Source organism: Helianthus annuus, chromosome 8 (assembly GCF_002127325.2).
Source record: "Helianthus annuus cultivar XRQ/B chromosome 8, HanXRQr2.0-SUNRISE, whole genome shotgun sequence".
Lineage (NCBI taxonomy): Eukaryota > Viridiplantae > Streptophyta > Magnoliopsida > Asterales > Asteraceae > Helianthus > Helianthus annuus.
The window spans coordinates 154697163-154708010 of NC_035440.2; the positions used below are offsets into that span (position 1 = coordinate 154697163).

Below are 10848 nucleotides of genomic sequence, written 5' to 3' on the forward strand. Positions count from 1 at the left end.
CGAGGAAGAGCCACATAGGATTACAGCTGTAATCCTTCTAGAAGGTCTCATCGTGCACAAACCATTCGGTTATAACCGAATGGCCACGTGGCATCATCCTGGGCATCCCTCAAGATCACGGTGATGGCACTAACTTGGAAAAGGATCCACACTTGCCCACTTTCCACGTGGCATCACCCCAGCCGTTGATCGTAACCATGATCCGCGTGCACACATATAACGTTAATGATTAACGGTGAGGGGATAACCGCTTACGAAAATTACTTTCCGTCATTTCTCCCGTCAACAAACTTTCCCGCCCAAATTCGGTTATAAATAAGACAATTCAGGTATCATTTCTCAAGTTACTCTCACTTCACTTACTATTACTTCTTCTTCTTCATCAAAAACCTGTACTTATTCTCACGCTGGAGGGTGGTCATGGAGAGAACCCCCATTCTCCCCGTGGCGAGTCTAACGGCTGTTTGTTTTGCAGCTATTATTCGAAGAAGGAGTTCACTCACTCCCGAATCAAACGAGAAGACCTAACCCTTTTATGCAGATTCAAACCCCCTGGTTCATTTATTCCGATATGTTGAACCAGTGTTTCTTCAATAACTCACAACCGAGTCCTTTGACTATTAACCCAGTCTCTGTTTCTCGGTTAGCGTGCTTATACGCAATTCTACCCATTACCTATTTTAATACCTTAATCATTACTTATGCAACTATTCCGGTATAGCAATAAGACCTCATTTTGACCCGTTCGGTCTACTAGTGAAAATCATCGATTTCTTACAACCAAACCTTATTTGCTTCGATTATCATGCTTAAATTAAATAACTCATAACTTTACTTAAACAAAATTAAGAAGTGATTCCAGAAATCACTTACCTTATGCATCCGTGTTCGTATTCGCTTCATTGCCTCCTCTTGACCTGTTAGCCTTTCGTGCTTGAGTCCATCTCGACATGATCCCTATACTTTCATATCATCGAAATCACATTCTTGTTAGCATACACAATTGTACATGTTAATGATCAAATCAATTGCATATTTCACATTTGACTTTCATGAGTCAATTCTAACAAGCATAAGACATTTACCCAAATTCACATCCTTTTAAACTGATATAATTCATCATGTCAGTTCCTATAACGCGTATTGATATAACATGTACCATACGACTTTCTATAAGCCTACATTTACGACAACAAGTCAAATCATGCTTCTTATATGTAGTTGACTTTCAAAAGTCAACGGTTTATCATATGAACTTCCGACTTGTCCTCATATATCGGTAACATCATAATAGGCTATACAAATGACACTATATACATTTTCCTACTCACGATACAAATGTGCTTACAATCACATGATCACCTAGTGATATTAAGCACAATGTACAACCAAACCTTATTTGACTTCGATTATCATGCTTAAATTAAATGTGCTTACAATCACATGATCACCTAGTGATTTAATTTAAGTATGAGTTCCATCTAAAGCACATTCTTCAACTTAGTATACTACTCATTACATTATTATCTTATCTCATTCATATATATCAAGCCATTTCATACAATTTCGCATCCTAATTTCACTTAGACATTTCATCATACACTTGGTGTGCATACTACTTTCTAAGAACAATGTACAACTAATTCATGCATAACCTTCTAAGTTCTCACTTTCAATTATCAACCCAAAAAGACACCAAACTAACTTCACACCATATTCGATCTAACTTGCAAAAACTCATAATATTCACGTAATACATCAAGAATTGAACAAGACTTGGACATGTGAAACTCCCATGTCACCTTTATCACCCAACTAGTGGGTTTTCGTCTTTAAACATCAAGTTAATCAAAATTATGCATAACACATGTTCCACATGATTATGCTAACACATATTCATACTCAGTTTCATACCAATTCGCGGATTAAACATAACCCACTTCATACAAGATCACCAAACTAAGTTTTAAGACATACCTCATAATCCCCTTGTGTATATGATCATTAATTCATGTTCCTTAATAAGTTTGAGCTTCGATTCACCCTTCAATTTGATGGTTCTTGGATGAACTAGGGTTTGGCACCATGTGTTTCTCCTGAACGTTCCACGCACACACACACTATGTGTGTGTTGTGTGTTAATCTTTTGTTTATAAACATGAGTTTCCCTTTTCCATAACTTTGGTCCCTCAAGTTTGTTACTTGCTCATAATAGTCACCCAATTCATTCCCTTGCTTGTTTTACTAAGCATTTAACTAGGTTTAATAACCTAGTTATTACATTTCATTTTATTAAACATGGAGACATACTAGCAAATTTAATAATTAGAGTTTTGGGGCGTTACAAAGCACAAGAAATCAGAATATTAAACACTTGAATATCACATGATAACACCCTAGTCCAAGAAACTTGGAATACTAAGATGTGGTGCACTGATATATATATAAGATCTGATTACCCAGCGTAATTGGGATGTTAATTACACCGTCCCTGATGGGACAGCTTACAAAATGCGCATATTTGCCCCCTCTAACTTATCTAACTTTTACAAACAAGCCTAAACTATTCAACTCAAGTACTAACGGTCTCAAAACGTTCTAACAGTCTATACGACACATATAGACTCATACAAAATCATGATTTTTCCATGTTTGGAAGAAAAAATTACACATGTGTCGTATAGACCTATAGTCCCAGTTGCCAAACAAGAACGGAGAACTACAATTATGAGTTTTAAGGTGTGATCCTATACGTCTCGTATATACATGGGTGTAGGGGCGGAGCTTTTAAGAGGCAAGGGGGTGCACCCGCCCCCGCCAATGTTTTGGTTAATAGTGGAATATTTTCGATTTTTCGTTCGAAATTGTAAAAATATATAGGCCTGCCTCCACCAATTATTTTGCTTAAAAATTCCCTGCCCTCACCAAGTTTATTGTTAAAAACATTTATACATATTTTTGTGTTGAGTTAAAAAAACGTGAATAATGAGGCTATTAGTAGTTTTTTTATAAAAGTGTTTTTAAACTTGAAACGAGTTTAAATAAAGTCTGAAACTAGTTTTTATATAAATAAAACTTGAGGGTTCAAATTTAGTTTTTTTTATGTGTAAGAACGACTCCTTTAATTGAATAAAGATTATTTAGTTTTATTTGAAATTATTATTGTTTAACTCCGTCCGAATTGAATAGCCGACCTGAACATATAACCAAAATGTAGCGATAAGAAATTTTTTTTTTGATTCAATGACTTTCGTCTCCGCAAAACTTTTGATTAACCTCCGTCATCGTATCGTATGAGTGATGATTGTTGAAATAACTTGATATGTGTGTCGATAGAAAGAAGCCATATTTTATCTCCCTGGTTGATTCTTATATTTATATAACAATAATTAAAATTAAATAATATTATTGATTGATTATTGAGTAGAGCTATCTTCTGGTGCCTGGGCTGACGAGCGCTCCCCTGTCCCCTTTCCTTCCCCAGTTCGATCTGGTCGTTCTTTCCATCTGCGATCCTCACTGGATCAGGTTCACTCCCCTCTCTCTCTCACACACAACGCTGTCTTCTCCCTTTTATTTTTCAATTTATTATTTCCTCTGTTTATCTATCTATCTATCTTGCAACAAATCCAGAATCACTATCATCAACAAATCCAGGTTCATCTCACACCTGAGACTGCATTATTTACTCTAATTATCGCCAAAAATATATTCCTAATTTCAATTTTTTTTTTTAATTTCTAGACACGTTGAATCTACCAAAAAAATCTAGTTTATCGATACATTTTGTGTGTTATTGTATTGGATTTAATTCGACCTCTATTTGTTTCTATGTAGTTTAATTCTTGCGTTTTCTGATGTTAATATATTGGACTATAGAGAGAGAAATCCTGTTTTTCTAGGTTATGAACAGTTTGGGGCTGTTTGGCAACATCTGAATTGAATGGTTAAGTGCTGCTGGTCGGAACCATTAAGTGCTGAATTAGTAAGAGTTCTGAACCATTAAGAGCCTGTATAATGCTTAACCGTTAATCTGACCAATTCATATTAGAGGTCTTGACCATTCAGACTCTATATAAATCTTAACCATTCAGAGGCAAATGTCTGAACCATTAAGTGCTGAACCAGTAGGAGGTCTGAACCATTAAGAGCCCCCCTTTCTTTTGGTTTAAATTAATAGTTTGTCTCAAGTCTGGTCTGGCTCATCTATTGGTTGTGAACCTAAAGGTTTTAGTAGTAGATTCATTGATTATGTTTCAAATTCTTCAAATTATAGTTATCTAGACCATCACTTTTTGCACTCTTAATTTGATGTGATTCTGAGTCCGATACAAATCGGCAAATGAATAAGATGTCATCCATCTCTATTTTTGCACACTACTGTGAAGATGTGCACAGGGGTACTCTCAGCATTACCGGCATTCCGTGCACCCCCTCTCTTCAGAAAACATGTATTTATTTATTTTGCGTATGTTAGCGTGTGCTTATCTTTCTATTTCCCAAATCCTACAGTTCTTTATGTGTGCAGAAGTTACATACACTTGATCTTCGAAATACATTATTATTGTTATAAAATATATAAGATTGCTTACATATACTGGTTAATCATGCTTATATTATATATAACAGTTGTTGGATATGTTTGTCTGCATTAGGTCATTGGATAGCTACTTAACTTGTTAATTATTCATTTCTTTGTGAGCTACTTGATTTATTATTTATCTGTCATGACATGTTCTATGGTTGACTTGAGTTTAGGAACACAGGTTCCATTGTGGTCAATGTTCATTTATCTCAAGATCCCACTTTTAATGTAATTGGCAGGTTGCTGCTAAAGCGGATGGAGCCAGAATCTGGCACCTTACCTTCTAGAAGCCCTTCTCAGGTTATAACACCATCTTCTACAAATGTTTTTTTTTTTTTTCTTTTTGGTTTTTACTAAATAGTTCAACTGATCAAGAGAAAGTTGTATCATCTTACATTCAACTCTGCAGTTCTTAATCTTGGCACTAGAAATCTTGTGCTTATCAATCTTGACTTCTTTTCCTGTTTTTGGCATTTTGACATAATCATGTTCTTCTTGCATTGATTTACTACTTGCATTTGCACACAAACTATACATAAAGAGGTTCAAATCTGCCCGATTAATTTAATAACTGTGAATCGTGATTATCACATCACATCCGTAAATTTCTTTCTTTGTGGAATACATGTTTGTTTCCTTCTCAAACTACAACATCCTCTATCAGCTTTGGGTTATTTTTTTTTTTTTCTTATTTTTGATATTATGAAGAAACTCATACACCCTCTTAGCGACAAGCCTCCAATTCGAGGGGCTTTGTTTGTAGCACGTGAGTAAAGGCCATTGGTTGGTTAGTACTAGTTGGCTTTTGGGTAATCATGATTCATAACCCATTTAACTTGTTTCAAACTTCCAATGCATTCGTATTTGAGAACTCGATATACATTTAGAGTTTAATGATATGCAACGAGTTTTAATAGAATCTCACGTAACAACTGTATTGATGAATCCTAAGGAAACCACTAACTATTTTGGTGTTATGTAGTACGTACATCGGTACATGCCTACATGGCAGTTTCTCAGTATGATATATCTAGAATTTAAAAGTTATGTTTGTAAGACTCAATTATTTAGGAGTCGAAATATCTAGGTCAAATTTATCTACTCCTTCTAGCCCTAAATATTGCAATGTTAACTTGCCATTTAAATGAATAGAAATATTTGTTTATCAATACCATCAGTTTGTAAGTATCTTTAGATTATAAAGCTATCATAAAAAAGATATATTATAATGGAGGTATCACCTGAGAGCTAAGTGAAATAGATTGAAAATAAGGATTCATAGAGACTTAAGCATTCAGAATCATTTGTTACTGCTTTTTATCGGAGTTTTTTTTTTTTTTTTTCTCGTAAAGTTGATAGTTTGACTTGGCATGTTATTTTTGGGGTTGCAGTTTTTCTTGAATCTATCACGGAATTTATTGTTGGCATACCAAAGCTTTGGCGTGGTGTATGGAGACTTGAGCACTTCTCCTCTTTATGTCTATAGAAGTGTATTTTTTGGCGATCTGACTGATTATCAAACTCCAGACGCTATATTTGGTGCATTCTCCTTAATATTTTGGACCTTGACTCTGATCCCTTTGCTAAAGTATGTGTTTATCGTGTTGAGTGCTGATGATAATGGTGAAGGTGAGCTAATATAGAGTCTATAGGTGGCAATTTTGATTTATTCAATTCTACTTGTGCTTTACATGTTGAGTTGTCTTGTCTGTGTTGCTACTGTATATGAACTTTTCAGGTGGAACAATTGCTCTATACTCGCTTCTCTGTAGGCATGCTAAGTTTAGCTTACTTCCGAATCAACAAGCAGCTGATGAGGAGTTGTTGTCTTACAAATATGGTCCTTCACAGCCTACATCACAATCACCTTCACCGTTAAAGAGGTTTCTGGAGAAACATAAAAAACTACGCACAGCTTTACTTATTGTTGTATTGTTAGGAGCTTCTATGGTTATCGGTGATGGTGTCATTACTCCTGCAATTTCTGGTTAGTCCTTTTCAACTAGGACTTATTGTTTTTGTTTTTCTAATTCAGTTTAACAAGAATAAATACCAGTGGGAAAATACTAAACTGTAAACTTCGCTGAAAAAGGAAATGTTGTTTGTTTTATGACACCCCACCGTCCCGGAAAATTAAATTATCATATGTATATTGGATAGATAGATTGATGTTATATTCATGAGTTATCAAGGGAAAAGAGGATTGACTATGATGGTGTATTTGTTATTGCAGTTATGTCAGCAGTGTCTGGACTTCAAGTTCAAGGTGTGGGATTGGAGCTAAGTCATGGTAATTCACGCTTGAGTTTAAGCATTCCTTGGTCTTTCTTTCGTCAAAAATTATAAAAAAAAATGGAACAGAATAATCTAATCAAGACCACAGGATTTAATAAAAACTAGCCCGCTAGTTATTTTTGAAATCGAAACATAGATAAAAACACGCCACAACGATATATTTGGAAAGCATGAAAAAGTTACGTTTGTTTAACATTTCAAAAACACTATGGTAAACTAAAATATTAAATTTAGCATTTCAAAACATCATCTAGTTAAATAATTAAAGAATAAAATTTTAAAAACATTATTAAGATTTTAGCATTTCAAAAACACTGTTCATTACCCTCACTAAAGCCACACCTTTTAGAGCAAAAACAATATAATGAGCAGGTTTTGAAAACTTGTCAAAAGCAGAAACATTGCAATCTCATTAGATATAAATTGAAAAGCTGCAATTTGATTTTGTTTTTGCAGGGACAGTGCTGTTATTTGCTTGTGTCATATTGATTGGTCTGTTTGCTTTGCAACACACTGGTACTCAACGGGTGGCAATTGTCTTTGCTCCTATTGTTATTTTATGGTTGATTTCAATATGTGGAATTGGATTATATAATATCATACATTGGAACCCAAAGATTGTGTATGCATTATCTCCACATTACATAATCAAGTTCTTTAGGGAGACTGGCAGAGCTGGCTGGCTCTCACTTGGGGGTGTTCTTCTCTCTATAACAGGTATTTGAATCTAACATACTATGTGTTAAAAATAGATTGTAAGTTGATTTTTTCAATCAGGATTAGTCGGTGTCTTTTTTTTTTGCATTTTGGAATTAATTTTATGCTATAATCAGTCTTCAACATTAGGATGAACAAATCTGATTGTCTATGGGTAAAATAAAATTACTTGTATATTTATTCTTTTACTGTATTTTCAGAAAAAAAATGCTGTATTGTTTTTCTTATAAATACTTGTTTTTGGTCATATTATTTCCCTAATAACCAGAATTCGCCAAACACTAAATATGTGATAACTTGTTTTTACAACTTCAAGCATCATAAGCACATCCAAACACTTTTCTATGGTCCACTACACTCTATTATACAAATACAACTGATCATTCATTTTTTTATTTATGTTTGGTTTCTATCCACCTCTATTCTCAGGAACTGAAGCTATGTTTGCTGATCTCGGCCACTTTACTGCCTTCTCTATAAGAGTAAGTCCACTAGTTGGGCTATAAATGTTCACTTCTCTTTATTATCAATTGATCTGGGTTGGGCCTTTTCATTATATTTATAGTTTATTGTTTTTTTTTTTTTTTTTTTTTTTTTTTACTTATGAAGTTAATGCTTGTCTATTTGTGTAGCTTGCATTTGTCGCCGCCGTGTACCCGTGTTTGGTCATACAATACATGGGCCAGGCCGCTTATCTGTCTAAGAACATCACTTCTATTCAAGACAGTTTCTATAAATCAATACCCGGTTAGTCCTGTATTTTCACTCTCGGTGGCAAAATGGGCCGGGACAAGTTGGCCCACCAACACAGTTTTATTAATTAATAATTAATGTATAAAATATGGTCATAAACGCTATAGGTTTAAATAATAATTTAAGGCTTCTTTAACATAACAATTTAAGCCAGTATGTAAGCATTTTAATATGCTTTTGGCTAACTATGACCCGTTTCCTTTATAGTTAATACATGTTTTTTACCCATTTGACTAATTATTAATTAAATTGAACCCCCCTCCCTTGCAGAACCGGTATTTTGGCCAGTTTTTGTTATAGCTACGCTAGCATCTGTTGTGGGGAGTCAAGCCATCATTTCGGCTACCTTTTCAATTGTGAAGCAATGCCATGCCCTTGGTTGTTTCCCCAGGGTCAAAATTGTCCACACATCCAAACATATGTTTGGCCAGATTTATATACCAGAAATCAACTGGATCCTCATGGTTCTTACTCTTTTGATTGCTGTCGGATTCCAGGACACTACTCTAGTTGGCCATGCGTACGGTACGTAACATCAGATTTAACTGTTAAGTTTTTTAATTTGACCCAAATCAAGTGATTTTCTGTTTTTTTTTTTTTTTTGGAAAATTGTTGTCTGTCAGGGCTTGCATGCATGACGGTAATGTTCATCACAACTTTTCTCATGGCTCTTGTTATAACCTTTGTGTGGCAAAAACACATCGCATATGCTACCATCTTCCTTGTTTTTGCGTTCATAGAAGGTATCTACCTCTCGGCTGCAATAATGAAAGTTCCTCAAGGAGGTTGGGTGTCTCTTTTACTCGCCTTTGTGTTTATGGTCATAATGTATGTTTGGCATTACGGTACCCGTAAAAAGTACAACCATGACCTTCACAATAAAGTTTCACTGAAATGGCTTCTCGGGTTGGGACCCAGTTTGGGTATTGTACGTGTGCCCGGGATAGGACTCATATACTCGGAACTTGCCACTGGTGTACCTCCTATTTTCTCACATTTTGTTACGAATTTGCCCGCTTTTCACAATGTTCTGGTGTTTGTGTGCGTGAAGCACGTCCCCGTGCCTTTTGTATTGCCTGAAGAACGCTTCCTTATTGGGCGTATCTGCCCGAGACCTTACCGTATGTACAGGTGCATTGTTAGATACGGGTATAAGGACATCCAAAGAGACGATGGCAACTTTGAGAATCAACTCATTCAAAGCATAGCAGAGTTCATACAAATGGAAGCTGTCGAACCTCGGTTATCCACCTCTGAGAACACATCCTTTGATGGTCGAATGGCAGTCATAAGCACCAGGTCAGTTTTCTACTCATTTTTTTTAATAACTAGTTAAATGGTCAAACTTAGACTTCTGTTTGAAGTTATAAGTCAGCCTAAAAAGTCAACAATATGAAATGAATGATGAATCCCAGGTCAAATACTACTTTAACTGTCTCTGACCAACTGGACTCAACGAGCTCCGCCATACAAAGTAGCAAATCGTTAATGCTGCAACGTTTAAGATCCGATTACGATGATGAAAACCCGCAAATAAGAAGGCGGCAAGTGAGGTTCCAGCTGCCATCATCGGGTCCGGTAATGGATGATGCGGTGCGAGATGAGCTTTTGCAGTTGATACAGGCTAAAGAAGCAGGAGTTGCTTATATCATGGGACACTCGTACGTTAAGGCCCGGAGGTCGTCTTCATACTTGAAGAAGCTCGTCATTGACATCGGCTATTCTTTTCTTCGTAAAAATTGCAGGGGCCCTGCAGTTGCTCTTCATATTCCTCATATAAGTTTGATTGAGGTTGGTATGATATATTATGTTTAGGTTATTGGTTTTACATTTTGATAGCTCTTTTATTCTATTGTAAGCCAAATAATGTGAGATTACTTTATATGGATTGATTTGCTTGCATTTACAAAAATATACTAGGAAGCAACAAGCAGTACATCTGTCTTTCATTTTTTTAATATCTAAGGTTTTTTGTAATCACAGAAGAAATGAAGTATATCTATGTAGATTTGTAGTTGTGTATTTATGTATAGGTAATAACCATTTCTAAGCTATAATCATGGTTGTAAAAATCACGATTATTCGCTGATTAATCACTAATCGGACGTTCATCGATTAATCCCCAGGCTGTCAATGGCGGTCTCATTCTGGCTAAATTTTTGCCAACCCAAATTTTGACCAAACCTTATTAGTTCCCATTAGTAACTTAGAAATATGGGTCAATAAGATGTTAAAACATGTCTACTTTAAAAAACTACATATAAAAATCCTGATACGATTAATTCTTATTAATCCCGATTAATTACTAGTCAGTACCTCACCGACTGACTAGCGTCTAGCGATTCTTACAACACTGGTTATAAGTGATGAAAATTTTGTAGTTTTTTAATATATGGTTACGATAGGTAATATCTTATTTGAATTAAAAAATTTGTAAAAAAAATGAGTATTATTATTTAAACTTAGATGCTTAAAAAGTGGAGTTGACTCGTTTAATT

General features: G+C 35.2%; 1 protein-coding gene across 2 annotated transcripts; it reads left to right on the plus strand.

Moving 5' to 3' along the window:
• Positions 1-3374: 3374 nt before the first annotated feature.
• On the plus strand, positions 3375-10330 carry LOC110873787 (potassium transporter 4). Of its 2 annotated transcripts, none has more exons than XM_022122785.2 (11): positions 3375-3528; positions 4825-4885; positions 5977-6214; positions 6324-6572; positions 6819-6875; positions 7337-7597; positions 8027-8079; positions 8230-8344; positions 8621-8875; positions 8974-9649; positions 9766-10330. In XM_022122785.2, the coding sequence occupies exons 2-11, from the start codon at positions 4841-4843 to the stop codon at positions 10163-10165; spliced, it is 2349 nt and encodes a 782-aa protein (XP_021978477.1). In that variant the 5' UTR covers positions 3375-3528; positions 4825-4840; the 3' UTR covers positions 10166-10330. The 2 variants fall into 2 exon arrangements, with proteins under 2 accessions (XP_021978477.1, XP_021978479.1); XM_022122787.2 differs by having other exon boundaries at positions 3407-3657.
• Positions 10331-10848: the final 518 nt, after the last annotated feature.

What these genes read in the sequence shown, in the direction of transcription:
- LOC110873787 (XM_022122785.2), top strand. Translation starts at nt 4,841, where the DNA reads ATGGAGCCAGAATCTGGCACCTTACCTTCTAGAAGCCCTTCTCAG. An exon ending in GGGATTGGAGCTAAGTCATG is followed by an intron (nt 6,876 to 7,336) that starts GTAATTCACGCT and finishes TTGTTTTTGCAG; the next exon opens with GGACAGTGCTGTTATTTGCT. An exon ending in TGTTCTTCTCTCTATAACAG is followed by an intron (nt 7,598 to 8,026) that starts GTATTTGAATCT and finishes CTCTATTCTCAG; the next exon opens with GAACTGAAGCTATGTTTGCT.